The sequence below is a fragment of the Rhinopithecus bieti genome, unplaced genomic scaffold (genome assembly GCF_001698545.2).
Source record: "Rhinopithecus bieti isolate Rb0 unplaced genomic scaffold, ASM169854v2 scaffold_3832, whole genome shotgun sequence".
Taxonomy (NCBI): domain Eukaryota; kingdom Metazoa; phylum Chordata; class Mammalia; order Primates; family Cercopithecidae; genus Rhinopithecus; species Rhinopithecus bieti.
Genome location: NW_016804242.1, coordinates 559357 through 576024, shown reverse-complemented (window position 1 = coordinate 576024; position 16668 = coordinate 559357). Strand labels below are relative to the sequence as shown.

Sequence of the window (16668 nt, the reverse complement as noted above, 5' to 3'; positions counted from 1 at the left end):
TTTTCTACTTTTTAACTTACCTATAGAAATGTAATAGTAGATATGCTCAATATAAGAAACTTTAAAAAATAAGACTTTTAAAAAATAAGTCTTTTTTTTAAAAAAAAAGACTTTTCAGGATGAGGAAATTGAAAAAAAAGGGAAATTATTTGCTTGATTTTATTTATTAGCGTCAAATATTGGATTAGAATTTCCTATTTCTCGCACAAACTATTGATGCATTTACATAAAGAGTTCAAATTTCATGTCAGTCTCCCGTTGTTTTCATTTGTTCTGCCCTATGCGAAAATTGAACTGTCTCACTTCCCCTGGTTTGTCTTTTTCTAGAAGCCAGGTGAATGGGAATGCTGATGCATGTACCATTAGAGGGAGGCCTAAAGGCACTGAAAATAATTGACTTCATAAATATATTTCAATTAGTAGGAATTCAAATAAGTGAGCAGCAAATTATGGAAATGTTTTGTCAGTTATGGTCTCACAAATACCTAAAACTGTTGGCTTAGCATTTCATAGAACATGGAGAAAACTTTAATTGCCAACATAAGAGAAAGTGAAACACTGATTAAGGCCCATCTCTTACTGTCAAAGGAGAATAAGAAAGAAAAAAGATTGATTAAAAGTAATTTTAATGGTTAATATGTTCTACAAAGGAGCGTTGAAAACCACAATACCTTAGTTTTTTCATGCAGTATTGTAAGCTACTGCCATCTAGTGATTAAACTAAAAATTACCATTTTGTTGTCAATTTAGGATTCAACTGGCTAACAATTCATGGAAATTCATAATTGAGTGTATCAAATATAGTACTATGAAATATGAAATATGTAAGAAAATGCGTATCTTCAAAGTTTTTTGTCATAGTTTGGTAAGTAATAACTTAAAGATCAACTAAATTTCATAGAATTGAGTACATTTAAATAATTCAGTCATCTCATTAATTTGTTAATTAAAATTAGCAAGTTATTTTAAAAGTTAATATGCACCTTTAAATTTAGATTTAACTTGTTTTATGTATCTACTAACTTGTATCAAGATGGGAAGGAAACCAGCTGGAAGACTAACTTCAGCCTCCACATCTTACACTTTATGTTCTAAAGTGTCTAACTTGCCTCTCTATTTAATTCTTATATTAATATAAGCAATTACACACTTACAAAGATTTGAAAACAAGACAGAAAAACCCTTTTGTACCATATAGAATCTTAGCTCCCTTGACACCAGGAATGAGGAAGTTAAACAGGCACAACCATGCAAAGGGAGTGTTTAATGCTGCTGTATCAGAAACATCACTGCACTGGCCAAGTAAGCACCTGCTTTCCGTTTGAACTCTAATCTGTAAGATGCTTTTCCCACCAGATGGGAGCAGATGGCTTCTCAAAAACTGGCCAAAGACAACAGGCAGGCATAAAACAGGCAGCAGTGTGCGCAGTTCCAGCTAGGAAGACACAGGGAATGAGAGAGAGGGAAAGAGAAAGCTCCAGCCGGTTGTAGGGAAAAGGAACAAGCAAGTGCCCTCTCCCAGAATGAACAAGAAAGCAGACAGACACACTGGGGCACACTAGAGGAAAACAGGGTCTCCTTGAAGTCTGTATGTCAGTTATACAGTAAGGGAATTTAAAAAACAATGACCCAAACTTTTTCATGGTAACTAATAAGGGTCCTGAAACAAGTAGCAGATACTCCACCATAAATATAAAAGGAGGAGCAGCTGAACTTAGGAGAGGACAGAAGGTTGAGCCAGGCTAGAAACAGCAGTCTCTTAGACACAGTGAGATCTAGAACTAGACATTGATATTGTCTGACATTGTATAACATTTAAAGTTTTATAATAAATAAAGCAGTATATTATCTTTTCCTGCCCATTTTTCTCTATTTTAATCTCTCTCTCTGTCTCCAGATAGAGATAGATAAGATAGATAGATAAGTTAGTTGGATATACTAAAAGTTGACTCATTTTAATTACATGAAATTTTCATTTTGCATGCAGATTTAGTCATTCTCAACAAGTAATTTTTTATTTCAGAAATACCCAAATAAAAAAATATATCTCTCCTCCCTCTCACACTATCCTCTCCCTTGCTCTTCCTCTTCTCTCCTCCTTCTTGTCTCATTTCTTCCTCCATGATTTCCCTTTCTTCTCTTCCCTCTCCTCCTCTCCTTCCCCTTTTCTTTCCCCTTTCTCCCTATCTTTTCTCTTTGTCCCTCCCATTTCTGTTCATCCTTTCTCCCTCTCCACCACTTCCTCCCTCACTTTTGGGTGATGGACTTTGTTTCAGTAAAGATTCTGGTACCTGAAAGGGAAATATAAGGACTCATGCTATTTTATCAAGATTTATTCCTGTTTACTTGTGCAAAATGTAACTTACACATGTTTATGATTTGAGAGTGTAAGAAAATGCATCTTTTTTCTACCTATTAATTAGAATTGCTAATCTGTGCTTGTTCTGTACTGTTGTATTTATTTCCCATTGTTGCTGTAACAAATTACTATGATTTAGTGGTTTAAAACAACACAAATTTATCATCTTACAGTTTTGGAGGTCAGAAGTCTGAAATGAGTTATGGGGTTAATTTAGATAGATCACTGGGCTAAAATGTGGAATAACAATTTAGTCATGGGGCTAAAATCAAGCTATTGCAGGGCTATAGTCCTTTCTAGAGGCTCTAGGAATGAATCTATTCCTTGCTTTTTCTGGTTTCTAGAGGTTGCCCATATTCCTTTGCTATGGACTCTCTTCCATCTTCTTATTTTAATTTTATTTTTTAATTGATTGATAATTATAGATATTCATGGGGTACATACAATGTATAGTGATCATATTAGGGTAACTAGCATAACATCATCTCAAATATTCATCATTTCTTTGTGTTGGGAATGTTCAATATTCTCCTTCTAGCAATGTGCAAACTATATAATATGTAATTGTTCCCTCTATCCTCAAAGCTAGCGATCGCTGGTTAGTCTTTCCCATGCTGCGTCCTTCTGACTCTGTCTGGCTTTCTGTTTTACTTATAAGGACCCTGGTGATTACACTAGGTCCACCCAGTAATCCCAGATAATCTCCCTAGCTTAAGATCTGCTGATGAGCAACCGTAACTCCATCTCCGACCTTAACTCTCCTTAGCTTTGTAACATATCACACTTGCAGGTTCTGAGGATTAGGACGTGAACACCTTGGGGCATTATTCTGCCTACCGTATCCGTTGAACAACAACTGGAAACAATAATACAGGTAAAACCGTTTTAATGTCAAGCGACTATCACTGACATAGGGTGTGATTCTAATGGGAAGATTCTTTTGGGATCTTAAATCTGTTGATAGTTTTTTGTTGCTTGTGTTTGTTATCTCCTTTCCAGAATCTGAGAGAACTAATTTGAAATGAGAGTAGGAATATATGAATTTCAAAATGAAAACATAGTTCATATCAAGAAAATGTCAAATTTCTATCCCAACTTGGGAGGGAGCTATAGCTATCCATTGAGCTAGCAAGACTTTAACTTGTGTGAGTTTTGGGGGTAAAAATATCCCAACCTGCACAGCCTGTCCTCCGAGGGACCGATCCAACTGAACAGTCAGGAATGCAGATGTTGTCAGTTCATCTCGTGTGGCATTGGCTCCTTGCCTAGAGGAATGAAAGTGAAATAAATTAGCTTGCCTTTAAATTTTAAGATCATCGCATGTAGGCATTGCAAGCAGAGACAAGTTATTATGAAAGATCAAGAAGAAGCGAACTGTTTTAACATGATATGAGCTGTTAAGCTATTGTTTTTGTCAAGGTATCTAACACTGAATTGCCCTGTGTCATCTAGAACTGTATATGATAGGCATTTTTATCTCCATTTTAAAGAAACTGAGCTTTTGTTCCTTACATAACTTAGCTAAGTAATCAGGTTCACCTGATTTTAAGTTGGAGCTGCCTATTTTTTAGAAAACACCTCTACAGTGAAAAATAATCCCTCTGAAGTGAAAATACGAGCCAAACTTATTATATTGAATGTTAGGGGCATTTTGTCTTTCTTTCTTTTTTTTTTTTTTTGAGACGGAATCTCACACTGTCACCCGGGCTGGAGTGCAATGGTGCAGTCTTGGCCCACTGCAACCTCTGCCTCCCGGGTTCAAGCAATTCTCCTGCCTTAGCCTCCGGGGTAGCTGGGATTACAGGCACCCGCCACCACACCCGGCTAAATTTTTGTATTCTTAGTAGAGATGGGGTTTCACTGTGTTGGCCAGGCTGGTCTTGAACTCTTGACCTCATGATCTGCCCGCCTCAGCCTCCCAAAGTGCTGGAATTACAGGCGTGAGCCACCACGCCCAGCCAGCATTTTGTCTTTCTATGAATATTTGGTGAGCATGAACCAAATGTCTGTAACCCAGAAAATCAAGAAAGTAATAATGAGAAGTTGACAAAGGAGAGGCCCCATTTTGTCATCTTAGCAATTCCATAAGGAATTATTTATTATTATTATTATTATTATTATTATTATTATTATTATTATTTGAGACAGAGTCTCACTCCAATTTTTGTATTCTTAGTAGAGATGGGGTTTCACTGTGTTGGCCAGGCTGGTCTTGAACTCTTGACCTCATGATCTGCCCGCCTCAGCCTCCCAAAGTGCTGGAATTACAGGCGTGAGCCACCACGCCCAGCCAGCATTTTGTCTTTCTATGAATATTTGGTGAGCATGAACCAAATGTCTGTAACCCAGAAAAATCAAGAAAGTAATAATGAGAAGTTGACAAAGGAGAGGCCCCATTTTGTCATCTTAGCAATTCCATAAGGAATTATTTATTATTATTATTATTATTATTATTATTATTATTATTATTATTTGAGACAGAGTCTCACTCCATCACCCAGGGTGGAGTACAGTGGCATGAACTCGACTCACTGCAACCTCTGCCTCCCGGGTTCAAGCGATTCTCCTGCCTCAGCCTCCTGAGTAGCTGGGATTACAGGTGCTTTTTTGTATTTTTAATAGAGACAGGGTTTCACCACGTTGGTCAGGCTGGTCTCAAACTCCTGACCTCAGGTGATCCACCCGCCTCCGCCTCCCAAAATGCTAGGATTAAAGGGGTGAGGCACCATGACCTGCCCACCATAAGGAATTAGTAATAAGGCTGTACAAGATACTAAGCTTCCAGCACTCAGATACGGGTGAGTCCATCAATATGGCCAGTTCATTTGTAGCCTCTCTTTCTAGGGTAGCTTGTGGCTGTTAACTCTGTGTCACCTTAACCTGTAAAGCAACTTGTGGGAGATCTGCTGTTTGATGAGCTTGTAGAGAAGACAATAAAAGAAAACAAAACAAAGCTCCAAATGTGGTAAAAGCATTCATTGAGCATTATTTATTTTTAGCCAGCTTTCACATTTCTATCTGACTAGTGGTTAGCTTAGCAGTAGGAATGCTAAACTTGGATTTAGACTTTGAAAGTTAACTATTAGATTGGTGCAAAAGTAATTGCTGTGTTTGCTATTAAAAGTAATGGCAAAACCACAATTACCTTTTTTTCTTTTTGGAGACGGAGTTTCGCTCTTGTTGCCCAGGCTGGAGTGCAATGGTGCGATCTCGGCTCGCTACAACCTCCGCCTCCTGGGTTCAAGTGATTCTCCCGCCTCAGCCTCCCGAGTAGCTGGGATTACAGGCATATACCACTATGCCCGGCTAATTTTGTATTTTTAGTAGAGACAGGGTTTCCTCCATGTTTGTCAGGCTCCATGTTTGTCAGGCTGGTCTCAAACTCCTGACCTCAGGTGATGCGCCTGCCTCGGCCTCCCAAGGTTCTGGGATTACAGGCATGAGCCACCGCGCCCAGCCTACCCGCAATTACTTTTGCAGCAACGCTAATATATCTTTTCTTCTAAAACTTTGACAGTAAACTGTTCCATACTTGGAACAGATTAACAGAACCTGCCACGTTGGGCAACACACACGTGCATACACACACACCCCCCAACACACTGGGAAGAGGGTGCATATCTTATCGCATAATCTTCCATTGGACCAGCATAGGCAAATGGTTGATGTAAAAATTTTCTACAGAGAGGTGCAAAAAAAACCATACATACAAATGTTGATAAGAAAATAAAAAATGCTTTCCCTAATAAAGGAACTACTAAACACAAAGTGTTTTAATGTCAATAGCCTACATTTCCCAAGAGCCTATAATGCTAGCCAACACCCGTGTGTGTACTAGAAGCACAAGGTGAGGAGTTACACAGAGCTGCCTGAGGACGGGCTACCACAGGGTCTGTATCATGCGTTGTTTCTTTGTCACATCTGTGGTTTCCTGAATTCTCGCTTCCAGCTTTTGTTAAAAATGGCTGCTTTCCATTTTGCTTTTATTCTGAAGGGAAGAAATCCAACCACTGAACAGACAATATTACCCAACTTTTGTCTTCATTTTGCTCCTTTTTTTTTTTTTTTGGAATATTTCAACTAGCAAACCTGAAAAACATCACTAAGTTTCTGCCTCATGACACTCTGAACAAATACTTCTCTACTCATCTTAAACCTCTCTTCCAGATCCCAAGTACCATACTGCCATCCACACAGATTCAAGTATTCCACTACAATCAAGAAATAACACAGTCACTCTTTGTTTCTAATTTTAAAATCTTATGCTGAACAAAAAAAGCAATCTACTTTGACGTATTTTTTCTTTATAAACCTGTGGTGGTTGTTGCTCATTAAAGATGAGTGCTGTGTAAAAATGGGATTTACTACTTCAAGAGATTCATCATTGTCATCTGTTCAATTTTAATTACCTGATATTTCAGAGAAAAGATCATTGCTGAAATTATTTCTGTCCTGTCATTTCAGAATACAAGTGGTTTCGTAACTGATTTAATTCTAGTTTCTCACCTTTAACTCTGCCTCTTGGACTTAAACCTATTTATATCCCTGCATTGAAATTATCACATAAACTGGAAAGCTGTTTAATTTGAAAGCCAGTCTTCGATGGAACTGCTTATTTTTTGAAATCCTCTTCACTATCTTTATGGAAGCTTTTGAAGTTCCACAAACCATACAACACTAACAGACTTACACACTTCACATTCATGATTTCAAATGGTGAAGACTCACAAAAGGACTCTGAAGTATCTAATTTACATTCTTGATATCCCCCAAATATATACATTCTTATGATGGAAATGTTGAACATTTCAAATTGGAAAGAAGAAAACTAAATGACCATCCTTCCAGCCCCATTCCAAAGATAGTAACTATTACCAATGTGGTGCCTTCTCTTTCTCTTCTTTTCCTTTTGCATTTTGTACAGTGTGGGCCAAACTTGTCTTCCTCGTAAGATTTTTAATCTCAGGAAATAAAACGCTACCCATTTATGCTCAGACCAGAAACCCAGGGGTCATTCTTGTCTTTGTCTTCTCCATTCCCCATTAACAGTTTTTCTGGTGCCAATACTTTAACACCTTGCAAATTTGTCTCATTCTTTCCTTCCCTGTTGTCACTACACTAAATTCAGGCCACATTATTCAGCTGGATTATTGCAACACATTCCCAGTTGTCTTCCTGCTGCTAGCCTTCCTCTACCAATCCATTCTGCAGATGGATTCTGCAATCAGAATAATTTATCTAAAATGAAAACCAGGCCAGGCACGGTGGCTCACACCTGTAATCCCAGCACTTTGGGAGGCCGAGGCAGGTGGACCACTTGAGGTCAGGAGTTCAAGACCAGCCTGGCCAACATGGTGAAATGCTATCTCTTCTAAAAATACAAAAAATTAGCCGGGCATGGTGGTGTGCACCTCTAATCCCAGTTACTCAGGAGGCTGAGGCAGGAGAATAGCTTGAACCTGGGAGGCGGAGGTTGCAGTGAGCCAAGACTGGAGCCACTGCACTCCAGCCTGGGTGACAGAATGAGACTGTCTAAAATAAAATAAAATGAAATAAAATGAAAATCAATCATGTAACACCCCATACAAACTCTTTCAGTGATTCCCAATGTCTTAAAAATAAAGTTTGTCCTCTTCAGCATGGTTTATGAGGCCATTTACAATTTGGCTCCTTCTAATTTCCCTCGTTTTATCTTTTGCACCCTAAATGTTCTCCACCCATACTCTATGACGAGTAGATTAGAGCACACTATTTTCCTGCATTGCTTGGAACAACTTCCCTATTTGCCTGCCTGTCTAGCTTCCACTTCAATGCCACTTTTTCTAGGAGCCTGTCTTAGTTCATTTTCTGTTGCTTATAACAGAATACCTGAAACAGGGTAATTTATAAAGAAAAGGAACTTATTTTTACAGTTATAGAGAGTGAGAAGTCCAAAGTCAAGAGACCACATCTGGTGAGGGTTTTCTTGCTGGCAAAGACTCTACAGACTCCTGAGGCAGTGCAGGTCATCACACAGTGAGGGTTTGAGAATGCCAGCTCAGGCTTCTTTCTCTTCTTATAAAGCCACTGGTCCCATTCTCATGATAACCCATTCATCCACTAATGGACTCATCCTTTCATGAGAGCTATCACCTCTTGAAGGCCCCATCTCCCAATATTTCCACACTGAAGATTAAGTTTCAACATGAGTTCTAGAGGGTACGTCTGTATACAATTATCCAAAGATCACTCAGCTTGATCTTACATAAAATCCTCTATATTGCACTAAAAATACCTGTTAATCATCTGTTTCTCATTACATATAAGCTCCTGAAGGCACAGATTGTATTTTTCTTTCCACCGCTGTATCTCCAGAAATTAGTACAATGCTTAGCACATAAAGTGCTTTCAAATGATACAAGAAATAGCTACGATTTAAAACTTAAATTTAGCATTTAAAATTTGTAACCTGATTTATTCTATTTTAGTATGTCCACACAGGCATTTATATGGGTTGCAAATTGTTAATTCCTCAAAATATTCTTTTGCATTACTTGCTTAGTCTTTTTTCGTTTAATCTAAATTCACAATTATGTTGTTCATATTCAAAAGAGAATTAACAGGAAGACCATGAAGTAAAATGCAAAAAAAAAGTTAACTAGGAATAATTAATTTATCCCAATAAATGCCATGATTTTGTTGCACAAACACTTTTCTGAATTAAACTTTTAGAAAACGAAATTGGATAATAAGGACATAACTACCTGATATAGATATACTCAAGCCTTAAAGAGACCAATCGATTAAGATTTAAAATATTGCCTTACAACAGCTGTGACTTTGAGTTAAATTACTTCACCTGTCTAATCTCCCCTGCTCCATTCTTTTTGGAAAGAAATATAAAAAAAAAATAAAAAATAAAAAAAATAAAAAAAATAAAAAGGAAACATCTGGCACTTTGCCAGCGAAAACATGCTGCTCACAGAATGGTTGCTATTAAGACAACATGTTAACCGCAGAGCTAAATAGCTAAATGCATTCATCTAGGACAGCATATGGAGTGACTGTGGCATCAGAGATGGTCCTGGGTGCGGTGGTTCACACCGACGTGGTGGTGTAGATTAGAATCTTAGGAGTCCCCTCAGCTGAGATTTTGATTTATTTGGTGTGGGTGAGAGCATTTGATTTATGAGAAATTGTTCAGGTTACTCCAATATGCAGTCAGTGTTCTAAACCACTGCCTGAGGCAGTGTCTGTCAATCATTGAAGTGCATGTTAATTACTTGAGCTCCTTGCTAAAATGCAGGTTCTGCCTTAGTGGGTCAAAGGTGGGGCCTGAGAGTCTACAAATCTAAGAAGTTCCCAGGTGATATTGATGCCTCCGAGTTCCCAGACCACTCTTTTGGCGTCATCCCATCTCCTGAACTTGAATGGGCTCAAGGCACTGGGCAGTGTAGATGACCAGACTATGGGGATGAGTGTGACTCTGTCTTTGTGTGTGAGGTTCACCAAAAAGAAATGTCACCATATCAGCAGAGTACTGAATGCATGTATATTCTATACACTTATTACAGGGTGTTATAACTATGTAGGCAAAGGCAGAATCCTGCCCTGCCTTTGCACCTTACACCCACATTTCTCTGCTTGAAGATCTTTTTTAAGAATTATTTTCTTTTTTCCAGCCTTCTTAGCAATATTCTATTTTTACCTGATTTCACTTAATAAAAAGTTAGGAATTTCACATTATATAATTTATTGCAGAATCCCTATCCCTTGACGTATCCTGGCATGGTGTATGCACATAAATTACTTGGTTGGACATTTGGTCATTTCCTCCTTGAGCAGGGCATTGGTATTTACTGAAAGTATATTTAGACTTCAATTAACTCAAGTCATCATGCAAAACCATGTAAGATGAAAACACAGGGGCTGGGTGCGGTGGCTTATGCCTGTAATCCCAGCACTTTGGGAGGCCGAGGTGGATGGATCACAAGGTCAGGAGATCGAGACCATCCTGGCTAACATGGTGAAACCCCGTCTCCACTAAAAATACAAAAAATGTATCCGGGCATGGTGGTGGGCACCTGTAGTCCCAGCTACTCGGGAGGCTGAGGCAGGAGAATGGGGTGAACCCGGGAGGCAGAGCTTGCAGTGAGCCAAGATTGGGCCACTGCACTCCAGCCTGGGTGACAGAGTGAGATTTTGCCTCAAAACAAACAAACAAACAAACAAACCGCAACTGCATATTTTTTTCATTATTGTAAATTTAATGGAAACAAAGAATAAGAATTGCATCAAGTTGAGGTTTCAATGGAATCACAAATTGTATCTCCTACAGGTTTTGCCATATTGCAACTTTGCAGTTCCAATTAGGATGGACCTCTGTGAATTTTAACAATAAGAAGCCATGGTACCTGACACTTGCTGTTGCAGTGTTAACCTGCGTACAAGATGAGATATTCAACTACATATCCACTAGCAGAACATCACTGGTTTAGGATATCAAAACTTTTTTCCTAGACTAGATAGCATTTTTATGTAACTCCTGCTGCCTGTGGATGGCAGCTGCAAAACAGTCAAAATCATATAAAAAGAAAATACTACATGCATGCTATATAAATCTCACTGGGGTGATTATAGGATTATTCTACCCCATAATGCATGGAATTTAATACTTTGGAGCAAAATCTGGCTCCTGTGGAACCCGAGATCTTTGCCCAATATAAACTCACCACGTGTAGATAATTTGTCCTCTGGGATAGGTGTAGAGTATGATGTAGCAGTCACCACCATAGAATTCACCATACGAGTTTTGGTCAACTTGGATCCTACCATTGTTTTCTACACGCCAAATCTGGAAGGAATGGATATATACACCAAATTACAATTTTCTTGATCTAATAGTACTTCTCATAAGCTTTAAATAATTTTTGGTTCAAATCTATTATTAAACAACTTTTAAATTATTTTTTAACTAGTTTACAAATCAAGCAAAGGAAAGAAATTGTTATCAATTTGCCAATTTATTGACATTTTAAGTACTTTTATGTTTCTTTTGCTTCCTCTACAGTATTAAGCTCAGTTCCGAGCCTGGTGATTAATAAATACCTATTGTTGCATCTACTAGTGGAAAACATGACACTCCAGTGGAATAAAAAACTGCAAGATTCAGCTCAGAAATATGTGTTTTAATTTTTTCTTCAATTATGAAATAACATACGTATTTTTTTCCCTGTGCTTTAAGATAGGAGACTATTATTTTCCCAGGCAAGACTTGGTAGACTGTGACCAAATACTAAAGATGCTACAACACACTGAATGTTTGAGTCCCTCCAAGATTTATGTTGAAATCCTAACCTCCAGTGTGATGGTATTAGGAGGTGGGACCTTTGGGAGGTACTTAGGTCATCAGGCCGGAGCCCTCATGAGTGAAATTAGCACCCTTATAATCAGAAAGCTTTCTAGCTCCTTTTCCACCATGTGAGGATGCAGCAAAAAGTCTACCAGGAAGTGGATCCTCCACCAAACACTGAGCCCATCAAAACCTTCAGCGGAGACTCTCTAGCCTCCAGAATGGTGAGAAATAAATGTTTCCGCTTAAACTCTCATTCTACAGTATTTTTGTTATAGTAGCCTGAACAGATTAAGACCATGCCGATAACATGACTTCTGTTTTTAAAAGGTGCCATCCAGGTATAAGACTGAAATGTGGTGATGGGATAAAAACAGGCAGAACCACTTTCATTCTACCTCCTCATCTTCAGCACAGATTAAAGACCCTTCAAGTTGGAGAGATGAGAACTGTACGCGAAACAGGAGAGTAACAAATGAAGGAGAGGCTGCCAGGCACTGTGTGTGTACATGTAAGCACGCGCGCGCACACACACACACACACATATGCACACTTGCCTAAGTTTTCTGGTGGGAAGGGTAGACTCTTTGCTTTGAAATCTGAAGATGAGCAAGTGGACAGGAGCAGTGCAATGCTTCTAGAGAGAGGCCACCCCACACTATTCTAGAGAGCAGAAGCCTTATATCCTAGGGACAGCACAAGATCCTAGAGAGAGCTCCCCAGATTTCAGCAGCCCTAGGATGGCACAGGAGAAGGCTGCAGCCAGACACAGCTGGTGCTGGAGACCAAGTTTGCCAGGAGGACTGAGCTCCAGCAGGAATGTCTAAGTAGGAGACAGATGCAGACCCAGAAGTCAATACTCCTCCGACAACAGCCATGAGGGACATTTGTGAACTTCTCCCTTGGTGCTCCCCACTCCCCAACACCCATGTCGCTTAGATTCATGCTTCATGTCTTTGAAAAGAGGAAAAATTATTTCACTAATTTCTTGACCATATACTTTGGTCCAAGCATTGTGGTAAGCCCTAGGTAGATAGAGATGGAATATTTAATTCCTGTCCTCAAGGAATTGATGAGAGGTCTAGGAGAAATCTGGCAGTAAATGAACAATTCTGTGGTAGGTATATGATAAATTCTGTGAAAAATATCCCTAGCGATTGAACACAGAGAAAGGCCACTTCAGCACTGAGGGAAGCCTTCTCAGAAAAGGTATGGCTTGTGATTTAACTGAGTTGCCAATGAGGTGTAGGAACGTTAGCTAGATGGCAGAGGGGAAGTCAGTCCTCAAGGCAGTGGATAGGTGAAGCCAAGAGGAGGGAAAGGGTCAAGGGTCCAGCTGAAGATGGATGTTCTCAGGAAGGCTGAGGAGAGCCATTAAATATGTATAAATATATTTAAATATACATTTATAAATATATATGTATATATAAACACAGATATGTGTATGTATACACATTTATATGTGTGTGTGTGTGTGTGTGTGTGTGTGTATACACATTTCTCCCTCTGTCACCCAGGCTGGAGTGCAGTGGTGTGATCTTGGCACACTGCAGCCTCCACCTCCCAGGCTCAAGCGATTCTCGTGCCTCAGCCTTCCAAGTAGCTGGGACTACGGGTGAGCTCCACCACAGCTGGCTAATTTTTGTATTTTTAGTAGAGGTGGGGTTTCACCATGTTGGCCAGGCTGATCTCGAACTCTTGACCTCAAGGAATCTCCCCTGCCTTCTCCCAACATACACTGGCATTCATGGGCTTGACGAAAACAAAAACAGGTAAATACCTCCACTTTGCCAGAACCATCATCCACCATATTGTGCTGGGCTGCCATCTGTGGAGAACTATGTAATTTTGAGGCATCAAAGGGAATTTGTTTTATTTGAGCCACTTTCTCTGTGACATATACTTTCCCAAAGCCATCACTCTGATCTTTATCTCTCCAGTCCTTAAAAAACTGTTTGAAGATTGGTGTTTCACCTCCTTCTGGAAGAACTTGAATCTGAAATTTAAAATAATAATAATAATAAACAGGAAAATAAGAAATTGAGGGAAAATATGAATCTGGCAGTGGAGACAGAACTAAGGAAATGAAAAATTATCCTGGTTTGCCTATCAAGCTCATATAATCCAAAACTGCTTTTTCTCACGACTAAAGTAATTGCCACTGAATTTTAATATTTGAGAGAAGAATCACGTTCTTTAGTATGTTATCCCTGCAGTAAAATAAGTTTGTCTTTCTACATAAGGTTCACAAGAGATCTGTGAGTTGGAAGAAATTATCTCATTGTGTTCCTTGTGTAAGGACATAAAAATGAGGAGAGTAGATGAGGCTGAGAGATTTGGAAAGGAATGGAGTAATTAGCCAGGGTCTAAATTGATTTTGATGAAGACAAATATCATCTGGGTTTCAGGCCAAGTCTGCACAACTTGCTCTAAGGAATAATAACTCATAGCTAAATCTTAGCTAAATCTACTGTGGTTTACTATCTTGAATTAAAGGCAGTGGAGGAAGTGAATGGGCAGCTCTATAGAAAGTGTGATGAGCAGTTTCTAAAAAATTCTAACCCCCACACAGATAAAGAAGAGGGACATGTGACACCAGATTGCAGCAGACAGGCAGGTGGAGAATCACTTCACATGCAAACGTTACTCTGACCCAAACTTTTTCATGAGTTTCATGGAGATGTCGTGAGCTCCTATGTTTTCTATTTTTTTCTAGCCGGTTCATTTTCACACATACTTGGGTATTCTTGGAATAATTCATTTGCTGTAGAAATTCTTCAGCTGTCTTCATTGCAGCCTTCCTCTCCTGGGGATTAGCATCTTTACCTAAAATACAAGGTAAATTAAAGAGAAAGAACTTCAGAGAAGGAAGACATTCTATGATTAAGAAATACTTGTGTATCATAATAAACATAATTATAATTGAAGTTAAATGCAACAGTGAAAAAATAGCAAAATTAGCTGGGTGTGATGGTTCACACCTGTAATCCCGGCACTTTGGGAAGCTGAGGCAGGTGGATCACGAGGTCAAGAGTTTGAGACCAGCCTGGCTAACACGGTGAAACCCCGTCTCTACAAAAAATACAAAAAAAATAGCCGGGCATGGTGGCCGGCGCCTGTAGCCCCAGCTACTCCGGAGACTGAGGCAGGAGAATGGCGTGAGCCTGGGAAGCGGAGCTTGCAGTGAGCCGATATTGCACTACTGTACTCCAGCCTGGGTGACAGAGCAAGACTCTGTCTTAAGAAAAAGAAAAAATAGCAAAAATTTCTTGCTATATTAAGTATATTTAACAATACGCGAAAAACTTTATTTGTAAAACAATTCTTTTTATATTGCCCAAATGCTTATTTTTTAACTCCATAATCCCTGGTACATGATGTTGGTAGGAGGAAAATGGCTGCATTTTATGTGAGACATTTATAGATCAAGTCTTAATTAAAAGGTGGAATTTTTTAAAAAACTCAAAAAAATATATTTTATGTAGCCTTTTAGAGGAAATATATATACATCGGAAATACAGCATCGCCAATGGAATTTTTCACCTTTCCATACGAAAATTTGTTTTGCAGCCCCGTGGTCCAAAATAAAGCATTCTTCGGAAAGCAGCATTGCCATCGAGAAGGGATTTTCTTCTGCCACCACAGTCACTCTCATGGAGCCACTTGCATCTGAAACCTAATATAAAAACCACGACCTCCATGTTTTCATTTGGGGATGATAAGGATGTTCTATAATTAGATTATGGTAATGGTTGTACAACTCAGTAAATGTAATAAAATAAAAAGCATTGAATTGTACACTTTAAATGCATGAATTTTATGGTGTATAAATTATATCTCAATAAAACTGTTTCAAAGAAAATGAAAAGAATCCAAAAGACTAATTACACTCCAATTTTTAAAAAAAGTCCTTTGGGGTAAACTTAACAAATAAAAAGTTAAGTTTCGACACTGTGCCTAAAACATCAGAAAAGAATAGTGATAATAATAATGGCTAGACAGATGCTCTTATGTACTAAGAACCATGTAATTAACTTTACATGATTATTTCTTGTACGTTTTAGAGCAATCTTTTCAAATAGGTAATAATCTTAAAATCATTACATACACACAAGACGATGAAGTTTAAACATTCATTTAGTCAACATTTACTATCTACTATATACCAATCACTTTGCTAATTAAGCTATTGATATAGTTTATGCATAAAGATTCTTTTTCAACATAGGTCCTGCAAGGTAAGTACACTTCGTATAAATTATCAAAGTAAATTTTTTCTGTCACAGTTGGAAATGACTGCAGACTATTAAAACAAATTTTTAAGTGGTCTTATAAAATTGAAAGTGATATTCATGTGCCAGTTAGGATTTACTGGTTTTCAACGGCCAGCTTGTATGCTACAGTTTAGTCACCAATTATGCAGATTCCAGAACCCTCCCTTGATCAGTGGTGGAGTTTTGCAGGACCAGGGTGGAGTTTGAATTCCGTAGTTTTAGAAAATGCCCCAGGTGATTTTGCTTGCCAGCCTTGTTAAGAAACCGGAATTATTTTCAAAGGAACTTTATACTTTATATCCATGTAATACAGCATAGCTCCACTAGAGGAAGCTATGACTCAGGATGAATATTTTCCCCTTTAAAAACACTTCTTTAGTTCATAATGCTGTCCAAGAGGGAGAACAGTTTTGGTTGATGATGTGAAATAAAAGATATCTGTCAGGCTGTTGAAAATGAGTTTTAGAAATAGTAATTTTTAAAAGCAGTCACAAAATATTTAGGTAACACTTTCTGTATGGCTCATATTAAAATTACCAGTATTTAGGAGAAATGGTAACCATATTTCCTTTTGCATCTAGGAAGAAGAAAATCCACTTATTCATTATGAAAAGGAAGTTACGCTGAACAAGTTATTAATTTGGTCTTCACATAAAATCACAGAGTTTTGGAGCCAAAAACCCCTTAAAAAGCAGCAAATATAG

At 38.5% G+C, this 16668-nt stretch overlaps 1 protein-coding gene and 1 long non-coding RNA gene across 2 annotated transcripts in view; one reads left to right on the top strand and one right to left on the bottom strand.

Annotated features, from left to right (window-relative positions):
- Positions 1 to 16668, bottom strand: part of SCIN (scinderin) — an 89517-nt gene that overhangs the window by 13851 nt on the left and 58998 nt on the right. Inside the window, exons 6-10 of the mRNA XM_017867398.1 lie at positions 15234 to 15366; positions 14428 to 14516; positions 13471 to 13686; positions 11071 to 11192; positions 3534 to 3624 (exon numbers count right to left, since the gene is read on the bottom strand). Coding sequence (XP_017722887.1) covers positions 3534 to 3624; positions 11071 to 11192; positions 13471 to 13686; positions 14428 to 14516; positions 15234 to 15366 — 651 coding nt within the window. The remainder of the gene's footprint in view (positions 1 to 3533; positions 3625 to 11070; positions 11193 to 13470; positions 13687 to 14427; positions 14517 to 15233; positions 15367 to 16668) is intronic.
- LOC108526598 (uncharacterized) lies at positions 757 to 16606 on the top strand. Its single transcript, XR_001884568.1, has 3 exons — positions 757 to 865; positions 3150 to 3233; positions 16546 to 16606. It is a non-coding gene; the product is annotated as an uncharacterized LOC108526598 (long non-coding RNA).